Below are 13,151 nucleotides of genomic sequence, written 5' to 3'. Positions count from 1 at the left end.
GGAGGCACGGAGCCTGCGGGGGCGACTGAGAGCCCTGGCTGGAGGGGTGGCGTCCCCAGAGGGGCCTCTGAGCCTTCCCTGGGTCAGCGCCCTGCGCCCTCACTTCTACTGAAGCTAGTGTCCTGTGCCTTCTGAAGAAGGGAGGGGAAGGGAAACCTAGCATGCCCTTTTCCCTCATGTCAGCCTGAGTCCGGATAATCGAACTTCACCATGTATGTTTCCATTCCTCCGTCTGTCCTCACCACTCCTTCCTTGTACGTTTGGTGGAGGGAAACAAAACCTGGCCTTTGGTGCCGGGGCAGCGGAGCCGTGGGGCCAGCCCTTTCCCGCCCCCAGGAGACTGTTGAGGAGAGCTGTCCAACTGAGCAGCAGGATGCATGGTCCTTCTCTCCCACTTTTTGGAGGTGACCTTGGACCAGGGTCCCTTCTTCATCCCTGAGGACTTGAGGGTCCAGCCCCTTAAAGGGGCTCCCCCCAGGAGGTCAGTCCTGAGGAGTCCCTCCCTCCTGATCCTCCCCTCCCTCTGTGCTAATCCCTCCCTCCCTCCCTCCACTCCCACCCCCACCCCTCCTCTGCAGAGGGATGCTCAGTCCCTCTTGTGTTCACAGTTGGGCAAGGCGGGCATCATGGCCTCGGATTGCGAGCCAGCTCTGAACCAGGCAGAGAGCCGAAACCCCACCCTGGAGCGCTACCTGGGAGCCCTCCGTGAGGCCAAGAATGACAGCGAGCAGTTTGCAGCCCTGCTGCTAGTAAGGAACTGACTGACAGCTGGGAGGTGGGAAGGGCTGGGTGGTTGGGCCCTCTAGGAATGGGGTCAACAAGTCCCCAAGGATATATAGGTGCTGCTGGTAAACCTGGAGGCACCAAAGAAGGTCCAAGGCACCTACCTGTGGACTCATTTTTGCTCTCACTGCATATGGGAGCAAGGGGGAAATAAGGGTGAATAAAGCTTGTGGCCTTTAGGAACCTTGGAGGAGGCTGCCTGGGTCTGCTCTCTGGGGCGTCCCAGAGCAGATGGGAGCTGACTCATAGGGTAACAGCAGCAGGTAGTAACTAGTGCAGAATACTTGATGGCTGGGGATGCATGTTCTGGAGGTGGAGAGAGTCGCAGGACTGGAAGTGACTGGGAAAGGGTCCCTGGGGATGGCCAGAATGGGTATGTAGGTTGAGGATGAAGGAGCTGGTTTGGGGCTCAGCCCTGTTGGAGGAACCCAAGCTGGGGACAGCAGAACAGGAGCTGCAGTGCTGGGAAGGGGGGGCTGGTGTGTGGGGGGTGAAGGGAGGAGGGAGTACAGCCTGCTTGTTTGCCATGGCAACAGGGAGAAGGCTCCAGAGTCAAGGGCTCACACTGCAGCAGAGGAGGTGTTTAGGTGAAATGTAAGGGGAAATGTTTTGACAGGCAGAGCGGCGAGACACAGGAGCCATTTCCCCTGAGAAGGTGGCGGGAATGCATGAGAGACTTCTCAAGGGAGTGATTAGAGAGGGACCCCAAGTCCTTGGAGAATTTTAAACACTGAGTTCCAACCTCTTGCAACTCAGATGTTGGGCATCTAGCTCAGACATCAAGAACTTTCCAGCTAACAGGGTAATGACATGGCAGAAAGGACAGTTGAGGAGGACTGGACCTCCCTTCTACAGGGATCCTAGAGGAGGGATCCCAGAGGTCACACTCGTCCAGAAGGAAGGAACTGGAGAAGGTGATCTCTGGGAGGCTTCCTGACCCCAGAGTGAGTCCTGTTACATAACCTAGTCCTGCTAATGGTCCACCCCCAGAGTGCAGGGCACGGTCTTTGCCAGCCCTTCCTTTCATCCTGCTGATCGCACATACCTCCCTCAGGTGACCAAGGCAGTCAAAGCAGGTGACATCGATGCCAAAACTCGGCGGCGGATCTTTGATGCCGTCGGTTTCACCTTCCCCAATCGACTCCTGACCACCAAGGAGGCGCCGGATGGCTGCCCCGACCACGTTCTCCGGGCCCTGGGCGTGGCCCTGCTGGCCTGCTTCTGCAGTGACCCTGAACTAGCCGCCCACCCCCAGGTCCTGAACAAGATCCCCATCCTTACCACCTTCCTCACAGCCCGGGGGGACCCTGACGATGCTGCCCGCCGTTCCATGGTCGATGACACCTACCAGTGCCTGACAGCCGTGGCGGGTACCCCCCGTGGGCCCCGACACCTCATTGCCGGAGGCACCGTGTCTGCCCTATGTCAGGCGTACCTAGGGCACGGCTACGGCTTTGACCAGGCCCTGGCACTCCTGGTGGGGCTCCTGGCTGCCGCTGAGACACAGTGCTGGAAGGAGGCGGAGCCCGACCTGCTGGCTGTTTTGCGGGGCCTCAGCGAAGATTTCCAGAAAGCCGAGGATGCCAGCAAGTTTGAGCTCTGCCAGCTGCTGCCCCTCTTTCTGCCCCCGACAACCGTGCCCTCCGAGTGCCTCCGGGATCTGCAAGCCGGGCTGGCACGCATCCTGGGCAGCAAGCTGAGCTCCTGGCAGCGCAACCCTGCCCTGAAGCTGGCCGCCCGCCTGGCACACGCCTGCGGCTCCGACTGGATCCCAGCGGGCAGCTCCGGGAGCAAGTTCCTGGCCCTGCTGGTGAACCTGGCATGCGTGGAGGTGCGGCTGGCCCTGGAGGAGACGGGCACAGAGGTGAAAGAGGACGTGGTGACTGCCTGCTATGCCCTCATGGAGCTGGGGATCCAGGAATGCACCCGCTGTGAGCAGTCGCTGCTTAAGGAGCCGCAGAAGGTGCAGCTTGTGAGCATCATGAAGGAGGCCATCGGGGCTGTCATCCACTACCTGCAGCAGGTGAGGGTGGGGGGTGGGGCGGGCCGTGGAGGGGGAGGGGGGCCTTGTGCAGCGGGGCGCCAGAGGCCAGGGAGAGGGGGAGGCGAAACCCCGCCCCTGGGTGTATGGCTGATCCTGCAGCACCCCAGGGAGTAGTGTGTGGCGAGCCTCCGTCTCCCTCCTCCCCCCTCCCCTCCCTGAGCCTCCACACAAGCACCACACCACACACCATATGTGCACTCACATCACAGTACACACACGCACACACAACACAGAAGCCTCCCACTCACAACCCTCCCCCCGATCCACACACACTGAAGTGAAGCAGTCTGTCCCGCTCAGGCTGCAGCGTTGCCTTACACACGCACACATACAAACGGGAGCCGGGCTGCTGGCTCCTGACCTTCCTGCCCGACTCCCATCTGATCACCTCCCCCAGTACCCCTGCCCGCTCCTGTCCGAGAGTCCAGCTCCCTTGCCCCACGGGGCTTCACTTCGCGCTCTGGTCTCTGTAGTAGCCTGTTTCAGCCGCTGAACTCGGCCCCCCGACCTCCCACCTACCGTGCTGAGCTCCCATGGTCTCATTCTTTCTGACTTAGCCCAAAGTGGGGCTTCTCTTCCCACCACTCACACCACTGCCACCAGGGGGGTGTTTCCTGGCCTCCCACCCCATGCCTCCCACCTCCACGAGGTATGTGTGATCACCCCTGGTCAGAGCGGGGTGTTGCCCGAGAGGGAGTGTTTATTTAGCCATGGACCCGTGGGTGTCCTTCCCTTGAGTTGCTTTAGAGGTTGAGTGCCAGCGAGTTCAGGGCTGTGTCCTCTGAAGTCCAGTTGGCTCAGCAGGCCTGCGCGGAGGGCCTGCTCTGTGCCAGGCCCCTGTTGAGTGAGCGTGTCCCAGCCATGTGTTGGGTTCTGGGCCCACAGGGCCGGCCTTTGCAGGGTTCGCAGGCCAGGATTTCCTTCTAGTTGTGTTATTCCTAGGCTGGCCAGCATGCTGGCCAGGCAGGGGAGGGTCTCTGGTTCTGCTCCATCTCAGGGGGGGTCCTTTGCTAACAGGTGGGGTCAGAGAAGCAGAAGGAGCCCTTTGTGTTTGCCTCCGTGCGGATCCTGGGTGCCTGGCTGGCCGAGGAGACCTCATCCCTGCGCAAGGAGGTCTGCCAACTGCTGCCCTTCCTCGTCCGCTATGCCAAGACCCTCTACGAGGAGGCCGAGGAAGCCAACGACCTTTCCCAGCAGGTGGCCACCCTGGCCATCTCCCCCACCAGCCCTGGGCCCACCTGGCCCGGGGACGCACTCCGGTGAGTTTGTACTTATGGTCTATTGAGCCAGAATGTTCTAAAGGAAGGGTTGTAACAGGGACACATGCTCTCTCCCCGCACTCAGCTGTGCTGGGCTTCCTGACTGGGGCATGGGGTTTGGTATTATTTCTTTTTGGGGGATTGGGGGGGATTGTTCCCACAGGACACCTGGGCTTCCTAGTCTCACTTGCCAAGCCCAGATTGTTCTGTAGAGAGAGAACTCCTGCTTATTGAGCATCCGCTGCCTGCCAGGCATTTTATTTCACCCTTTATCAAAACTTGGTCCTCCCAGCACACTTAGGACAGGAGTCTCATCTGCGTCTTCAGGGTGAGGAAACAGACTCCCGGAGGTTAAAGTCACTTGCCCACACTCACAGCCCACGTTTGAGCCCAGGCCTGTGTAGCTCCGAAGTCTGCGTTCTTTCTACAGTGCCTGCAAGGATATGTTCTCCTTCTCCCCGACTTCTGTTCCTCTTTGACGGGGTGCCCCCCCCCAAAGGGAATCCTGGTGCCTTCATCTCACCCCTCACATTTCTGTCCCTTCTGCACCCCCAGGCTCCTCTTGCCCGGCTGGTGCCACCTGACGGTCGAGGATGGGCCCCGGGAGATCCTGATCAAGGAGGGAGCCCCCTCCCTTCTGTGCAAGTACTTCCTACAGCAGTGGGAACTCACATCCCCCGGCCACGACACCTCAGTGCTGCCTGACAGCGTGGAGATCGGCCTGCAGACCTGCTGCCACATTTTCCTCAACCTCGTGGTCACTGCACCAGGGCTGATCAAGTGAGGCCAGGGAGGAGGTTGGAGGAAGCAGGGACCCTGCTCAGACTTGCCTCCAGTCTCGGTCCCTTCCTCTGCTCCCCTGGGCCCGTGGGTTCCTGTTAACGTTAGAATGAAAGGGCCTCAGACTAGAGAGAGCCACCCCGCACTGGGATTTGGCATGTGTGGAACTCCCCCTGGGCATGTATGTCTGCCTGCTCCGGCCATAACCTAGTCTCTGCTCCCCAGATGCCGCAGACGGGGACCCACAGTTAACTGTTCACCATGCTGCCTAATCCCTTGCCAAACCCTGGCCTGGTGAAACTGGGAGCTCAGGTTGCCCCAGGGCTTGTTCTGGGTCCACTCATCCCCTGCCTCCCGTCTTTGCCTCCTTTTCTCCCCAGGCGGGATGCCTGCTTCACTTCTCTGATGAACACCCTGATGGCATCACTGCCTTCTCTAGTTCAGCAGCAGGGGAGGCTGCTTCTGGCTGCCAACGTGGCTACCCTGGGCCTCCTCATGGCCCGGCTCCTGAGCACCTCTCCAGGTAAGCCCCTGGGGACCCAGTCCGAACAGATGGAAGACCTGGGTGGAAGCAGAAGACCAGGCTGTGTTTTGGGTATAAGTCATCATTTTTCTGAAAATGGTTTTAGAGAATTTTCCAATCATTCTCCGAAGTGCATCTCCATCCCCCGCCCCGCCCCACCCTTCTTTCCCGATAATAACATCTTCCTTCTAAAGACTTTGAAGGCAGGGCCTGGTGGGTGTAAGTACAGGCCTGCTCTCAGGCACAGGCATAAGCACCTGGAACCCCCCAGCAGCCCGAGGAATCTGAATTCTGTGTTTTCAAGGTGGAGCCGCCCCCACCTAGGCCCTGAGTCAGAAACACGACTTCTCTCCATTGAGGTTTTTCTCCGCTCAGCGCTTCACCTCCCTCATGACAGGCTTCAGTGCTCTTTCAGCACATCCCTCCCCACCCCACCCCCCGCCCCGCACCTCACTCTGGCTGTGTGCGGATGGGGGGCATCCGTTCCAGCCCCCTACCAGCCCTCTGCGTCTCCCACTTTGGCCGTGGGTGTCTGCTTGGGTCCCTCTGTCCCCGCCTTTCCTGTACCCCATCTGTCAGGTTGGAGGAGCTGCACAGATGCCTGGGAACAGAGTGTAATGAGCCTGTACCCTCAGCAGCCTCTGTTCCCTGGGCGGGGGGGGGAGGGTCCCAGTAGGTACCCGGCAGCTGGAAGAGGGGTGTGCATGTCCCAGCGGATCAGGAGCCCCACCCCAGCCCACCCCACCCTCTAGCCCTGAGCTCCCTCAGATCCAGGCTGCATTTCCAAAGCTCCTGAGTAGAGCCCCAGTGCTGGTTAGCCTGAGCCTCGGGAGAGCGTCTGCAGTGCCAGGGACACAGTAGTCCTGCAGGTCAGTGAGCCAAGCCCGCGGTCCCCTCTGGCTCCTTCTTCTGGCCTAAGGATCAAATTGCCGCGCTGCCCTCATTGCTGAAGGGCGAGGCCCAGCAGAAGCTCCATCACCACTCAGACCGTAGCAGGGTCCGACCACGAGGCAGAGTCCCAAGGTTATTACATTTTCATTCTCATGACAAGAGTTCTAAGATTAGCACGATTGGCCCCGTTTTACTAGTGAAGAAACCAGACCCAGAAAGTGAATTACCTGAGGTCCCACCGTGAAGGTAGGGATTGAACCCAGGCGGCCTGACTCCAAGCTGCGCCTTGGAGGTTCCTGAGTGTGCCCATCAGAACGGGGGGAAGGGCAGGGGGGTCCGGTGGTGCCGCCAGCCCCTCTGGTTCATGCCCCTCTTGCTGCTTGCCTTCCAGCTCTGCAGGGGACGCCCGCGTCCCGAGGCTTCTTCGCGGCCGCCATCCTCTTCCTGTCGCAATCCCACGTGGCCCGGGCCACGCCCGGCTCAGACCAGGCAGTGCTGGCCTTGTCCCCCGACTACGAGGGCGTCTGGGCGGACCTGCAGGAGCTCTGGTTCCTGGGCATGCAGGCCTTCACGGGCTGCGTGCCCCTGCTTCCCTGGCTGGCCCCTGCCGCCCTGCGCTCGCGCTGGCCCCAGGAGCTGCTGCAGCTGCTGGGCAGCGTCAGCCCCAACTCTGTCAAGCCTGAGATGGTGGCCGCCTATCAGGGCGTCCTGGTTGAGCTGGCTCGGGCCAACCGGCTGTGCCGGGAAGCCATGAGGCTGCAGGCCGGCGAGGAGACCGCCAGCCACTACCGCATGGCCGCCCTGGAGCAGTGCCTGGCCGAGCCCTGAGGGGGCATCCACTGGGGACAGACCTGGGGGTGGGCAGCGAGGGAAGGAGGGAGGAGGCATCTCCCCTGAAGCCCCCCAATTAGACCCCCCTCCCCAAACTTCCCCCCCGAACACCCCAGCTTTCTGGCTTTTCCGAGGGGTGAGGGCATGGTGCCCACCCTTCAAGTGTAAGGAACTGCGTCACGCCCCCTGGGCCCACTCCGGGGCAGGGATTGACTTGGAAATCAGTGTGGCTGTCCCCGCCAGGTCGGGGGAGGTTGGCGCAGCCCCCAGAGAGGGGGGGCACCAGGTGTCATTTTGCCCGAATGGCTGGCTCCCTCGCAGGAGAGAGGCCCTCAAATGGGACAGGGCTGGCAGGAGCCGGCTGCCTCGGCCCACGTGCCCTGCCGGCCAGGGCGTGGGCTCCCCAAGACTGTGGTGCCCCTCTGGCCTCCCAGGTCCACGTCCTTTAAATTGGCCATTTGGTTCTTGCCCTTGGCCTCCTTGGGCAGAGAGCAGGCTCAGGCCGTTGACATCGCAGTTCTTCCTGTTAACTTCAGTGACCCAGGGTCTGAACTGCCTCAACCTTCCGGGGGAACATGGGGCAGACAGGCCTGGTGGGGGGTCAGGAAACCTCCTTCCACGCGAGCTTCCTTGAGGGGACCCGGGAGCCCTCGGGCCCCGATCTCTGAGCTTTTGTGTCGTGTTGCAGCAGAGTGACAGTCGGGGCTGGGGAGTTATTTATTTTGCCTGTCCTTATCCCTGCTTGGACTCCTGAGCACCTGATCCCTGTCCCCTCAGTGCCATCTGGCCTGGCTGGAGCCAGAAGCCGGAAGGATGCTTCCCCAGAATCCGCATGTTCCCCTAGTGACTGCACCCCATCGCCATCGTGGTGCCTGGGTCCACTCCCACCCCCGCTGACGACTGCTCTCTGCCGAGAGGCGCGACTGGCGGCTCCAGCAGGGACTACCTTTCTTACAAACCCAGGGGACCCCTACCCCAACCTGATCCCTTGCTCCCCTCTTCCCTCCCCCAGCGTTCTGTGATCGCCAAGTTCAAAGCTGTGCAATGTGGACACTCAATAAATGTTCATTGGTGACAAGACGGTTCCTGTGCAGTCTGTCCTGCACCTTCTTTCCTCTGGGCCCCAGCAGCTCACAGCACACGTGCCCTGCTAATCACAGTTCACAAGTGTCCTCTCATTCATTTCCCCCAAGAATCCAATGAAGCAAGTGTCTTCCCGATTCTGAAGAAACAGGTGCCGGGAGGTGATTTGCTCAAAATGTTGCAGCCAGTAAGTCCCAGAGCCAAGACTCCATGCAGGCCATCCAACTTCTTAGCCCACACCCTTCAATGCCATAGCAGGTGGCAAACTCATGTTGATGTGTGAGGCCTGGATGGGCAAGGGGAAACGTGCTCTTTTGTACAAATGAAGTGCTGCCCCTCCAGGTCAGCAGGTTGCTGCCAAGTTAGCCGTCACCTCCTCCAGTGTTTAAAGAGAAGTCCAAAAATCTGTTTTTAATGTGAAATCTGATTTTGAATGTTGATGTTTTTAATTAAATCATCACTACCCCAACAGAACATCTGCAGGCCAAATGTGACTTCAGGCAGCCAGCTGTTCATTTCCGTTGTATGCCAAGTGAGAAGGGGAAAGATCTGAGAGCTTCACTGGGGACTGGACTGGAGCTCCCACTGCCTCACCAGGCCCGAACCAAAGCTGTGAGGCTGGAGCCAGGCCAGTCCCAGGTCCACATTCTACAGACCCTTCTCCTCCTAGGCCCTCAAGCCTACAAGCACGCATTGAGCCTTTTCTAAGCACCTACCTGTGGTTGGCTATGCTTAGACAGCAAAATTGATTTATCTATTGGATGTACTCAAAGTAACGTCCTTGGCATGGAGTCCCTGAAATCCCTGAAAAGTATGAAGTCAGACCCTGTCTGCCAAGCAGCTCAAAATCTAGAGGGGAAACAGACAAGGCAATGGGCAACTCCTAAAGACATAAGCAGTTGCTTCTATGAGGGGGTCTGTACAGTGTGGCTAGAATATGAGATCCCCTCAGCCTGGCTGAATCAGTCCAGGGAAATTCAGAGGAGCTATCTGTGGCGAGACCTGAGGGGAGAAGAAGCTTGCCAGATGGACAAACAGAAGAACAGAAGCTTGGGAGCTGCAAGTAGGTCATTACTGCTACAGTGGGGAGTGTGAGGTGGGGAGTGGTGGAAGATGAGGTTGGACCTGTGGGCAAGGACCAGATCTTACAAATTCTGGTGTGCCGTGCCAAGGAGCTTAGATGTGGGATCATGCTGAGGTGGTAGATTTTTTAGCAGACTGAGTGTGGTTCTGTTTGCGTTGTAGAAAGATGACTTTGGCTGCAAGAGGGACGACTGAGGCAGAGAACTTGGAGAGGAGGTAGTAAGTCTGAATTAAGCCGGTGGCCATGGGGATGGAGAAAGTAAGTGCAATCAGTGTTTGTTAATTGGCTTGGTGATTAATTGGAAGTGAAGAGGGATGAAGAGAAAGGATGACTCCCAGGTTCCTGTTCTGGGCCAGTTGAGTGACTAACAGGGCCATTCACTGTCAAGGGGAGAAAAATAGGTTTGTGCAAAATATAAACTCATCCTGGTAAATGGTGAATTTGCCCTGCTGATATTCAGGGGCAAGTGTCTCTCTGCAGTCTGGAGCTTGGAGAGAGGCCTGGGCAAGTGACAGATTCAGGAGTTGTCGGGATCGGCAGTCGTTAAAGTGATGGAGGTGACTGAGATCATCTGGGGAAGTGAAAAGCGAAGGGAAGGGCGCCCCAAAGCCATTGGCAACTGCCCCTGGTCCCTGCTCTCAAAATACTCTCCCTCGGGTGGTGGAGAAGATAAACTCTGCAGAATGCCTCAAAATGCAAGGTGGACTGGAGTCTGTACTTTGGTGAGGGTTGGTCAGAGAATTCTTGACTCTGGAATGCAAGGAGGGCTAGGCTGCCAAGCAAGACCAAGTTTGCTCCTAGTAATCAATTTAGCAGCAAGAGAGAAAGGGGCACCTGAGCTGCAGTTGTGAGATCTGACCACCAGGTGGAGCTTGAGTATCTCCTTGTGCCTGATTTCCCCTACGCTGCACGCCACCAGGCCGAGAGCAGAAGGCTGTCAAAGGCGGGCTGGAGGGTGGCTGTGTTAACAATAAAGGAGGCAGGCCTGAGTCCTTTCTTAACATAAACTCCTATTCCAAACTCACTTTTTGAAAAGAGAGGGAAAGATTTGAGCCTTGGAGAAGAGCAATAGGGCTAGTACGCCGAACGTGAGTCTGTGTAACATGCACACCTATGTGTCAATATATGTCCTGTGTCCCCATATCTGTGTTTCTCTTCAGTGTCTCTGTACATGTCGTGTGCCCCATGTGTCTGCACATGGACCCTGTGCACATTCCAGGCCCCCACACGTGTGCATGTGTTGCAGAGAGTGGGCAGCTGGCAATGCCCACCTCCATGCCTCAGAAAGTGAGGAGTCCCTTGGTCCTGAACAAGAAAGGGAATAGAGTCTGCAACCAGGAAACTTTGAGGAGCCCCCAAACAGCAAACCATGAAGAACATCCCTCTCCTCAGAAGCCATAAGCAAAATCACTCACTGATTATAATGTGACTTCTCCACATTTTACCTGGGCTCTATGTCTAGTTACCCAGAGTCATGTTCACATGTGTGCATGCTCAGTAGTGTCTGACTCTTTTGCAACCCCACAGACTGCAGCCCGCCAGGCTCCTCGGTCCACGGAATTTTCCAGGTAAGAATACTGAGTGGGTTGCCATTTCCTACTCCAGGGGATCTTCCCGACCCATGGATCGAACCCATGTCTCTTGCATGTCCTGCATTGACAGGAGGATTCTTTACCACTGAGCCACCTGGGAAGCCATATTCATTTAAAAGGCTTCCTAAAGGATCCTAGGAATAGGCTGAGGAATTCATAGACTCATCCATTCATTCATTCATCATTTATTTAACAAGCCTTTACTGAGCACCCGCTATGTACCAAGCCCAGCGCTAGACTAGACATATTTTCTGTTTCATCTTTCTTCTTGTAAACTGGTTCATGAGGCAGGAAAGGAAAATTAGTTGCAGCTGCAAAGAGCCTAAAATGCTAATTACAGTGTTTCAATATTTTTGTTCCCTGAAGATGGGCCATGAGGAGCCCCAGGAGAGTTTTCAGCCAGGAGGTAACATGGTCTAGTCACTGTTGTTGAAGAAGAGATATGAAAGAAGACAGGAGATCAGTTTGAGGTAGGGGGTTGCTGGAACGGTCCAGGCTGTGGTTCCCAGGTTTTATTGTACTGCTGAGTCACCTCACAGGCTTATGGCTGGGTCCCTTGCCCAGAGTTCCTGATTCAGTAGGTCTGGGTGGGGTCTAAGAACTGACCCTTTTAACAAGTTCCAGAAGTTGTAGGTGATGCTGGTTCAGAGACCACATTTTGAGAACAACTGGTCTAAAAGGAAGAGTATGGCAGCTTAAGATGCTGACAGAGGATGAAGAGAGATGTTTAAGAATTATAAATGATGATCCTCTATGAGGATTAGGGGCTTCCCTTGTGGCTCAGCTGGTAAAGAATCTGTCTGCAATGCAGGAGACCTGGGTTCAATCCCTGGGTTGGAAAGATCCCCTGGAGAAGGGAAAGGCTACCAACTCCAGTAGATTATGGAGGTGAGGGAAAGGACAGAGCCTGGGATGGCTCTTTTTAATTTGAAGGATGGCAGTGCCATTTACAGAGCTCTAGAACATTGGAGGAGAAGCAGGTTGGAGTTGGTGGTGGCGGTAGAGGAGATGTTTGACTTCAGTTTGGGTTTGGACGGTCTCAGCTGCAACAAGGTGTCCGGAGGGAATATCCAGTAGGCAATCACACCTATGGGTCTGGATTTCTAGTGAGAGATACAGACTGGAGATAACAAGGTTGGGAGATAACAATGAACAGGGAGTCATTAAAGTCTTGAAAGGGTATGAACTCACTAGCGAAGAGTGTAGCTAGGAAGAAAAGGTAGAAGCTACAACTCAGGATGAATAAGTGACCTTAAGGGTGTGGGTGAAAAGAGGGGAGACAGAAGAGAAGACTGAGAAAGGGTCAGAAAAGAGGAGAAATAAGCAAGAAAGAGTTGTCTTAAACTGCAAGGAAGTAAGGTGAGGAAAGCCACTGGGCAGGCATCGTTTCTGGTCACTCTGGCCTTCCCAAGCCTCCTGAGGAGAGCAGGAGATGCCCAGGGCTGGCACAGGCATCACAAGTCTCACTGGTCCTGGACGTTTCCCAAAGGCGTCCACTGACCTGCATGCATGCGCTGTCACATGTACACCTGTCCTGGAGCCTGATGTCTAATGTCCTGTGGGGAAGAGGAGTCTCACTACAGACCCCCACATCCATGTAGATACACACACACATACTCCTGACTTCTTATCTGCCCTGGACATGAGGTTGCAAAGCTGCCCAATTTTGCTTTCTCTACCACCTTAGCTGGTGGTTTCAGCTTCTGGAAAGTCCTTAGTGATGAAACTTTGGCTGTTTCTAGCCTCCCCCTTCCCCTAAAGCCTCCCAGACTGAGATGACTCAGACCTGAGCTCTGCACCCGAGGTGTGCCTTCTGCGAAACACCCCTCAGTTCTCCTCCACACACCTCCCATTCTCTATCTCCCTTTCTCCTCTAATCTAGCTCACTATTTTAATCTTTACTTTCTCCTCTTCCACTTCACTAGAAAGGGGTCTAAGAAAACATCTAGTCCATTCTTCCCGCCCATATTGCTGTTGTTGACGTTGCAGAAATTGAGGTCAGAGAGGAAAGGGGGCTTGCTCGGAATCACACAGTCCATCAGTTAGGACTTAATTCTAGGCACCTGAGTCTGAGGCAATACAGAATAGTGATTCTGAACACAGAGGCGAGAAGCTGACTCTTCCAGCTCTGCCACTTCACTAGCTCTTCGACCTTGGGCAAGTCATGTGGCTTCTATGTATCTCACATATCTCACCTGAGAAGAGGGGTGATAAGGGTTTCTATCTCATAGGGTTGTTGTGAGCATTAAATAACTCAATATTCATCAAGTATTTAGCGCAG

The 13,151-nt window shown here is 56.2% G+C and overlaps 1 protein-coding gene across 1 annotated transcript; it reads left to right on the top strand.

Moving 5' to 3' along the window:
• Positions 1-6: 6 nt before the first annotated feature.
• Positions 7-8,189, top strand: NCDN (neurochondrin). The gene is made up of 7 exons (XM_065916646.1): positions 7-481; positions 609-749; positions 1,838-2,806; positions 3,845-4,086; positions 4,642-4,866; positions 5,247-5,389; positions 6,672-8,189. The coding sequence occupies exons 2-7, from the start codon at positions 627-629 to the stop codon at positions 7,106-7,108; spliced, it is 2,139 nt and encodes a 712-aa protein (XP_065772718.1). The 5' UTR covers positions 7-481; positions 609-626; the 3' UTR covers positions 7,109-8,189.
• Positions 8,190-13,151: the final 4,962 nt, after the last annotated feature.

Source organism: Muntiacus reevesi, chromosome 1, assembly GCF_963930625.1.
Source record: "Muntiacus reevesi chromosome 1, mMunRee1.1, whole genome shotgun sequence".
Taxonomy (NCBI): domain Eukaryota; kingdom Metazoa; phylum Chordata; class Mammalia; order Artiodactyla; family Cervidae; genus Muntiacus; species Muntiacus reevesi.
The sequence above is the reverse complement of the archived record's forward strand: the minus strand, read 5'-3'. Positions and strand labels throughout refer to the sequence as shown.

What these genes read in the sequence shown, in the direction of transcription:
- NCDN (XM_065916646.1), top strand. Translation starts at nt 627, where the DNA reads ATGGCCTCGGATTGCGAGCCAGCTCTGAACCAGGCAGAGAGCCGAAAC. An exon ending in TCATCCACTACCTGCAGCAG is followed by an intron (nt 2,807 to 3,844) that starts GTGAGGGTGGGG and finishes CTTTGCTAACAG; the next exon opens with GTGGGGTCAGAGAAGCAGAA. An exon ending in GCTCCTGAGCACCTCTCCAG is followed by an intron (nt 5,390 to 6,671) that starts GTAAGCCCCTGG and finishes CTTGCCTTCCAG; the next exon opens with CTCTGCAGGGGACGCCCGCG.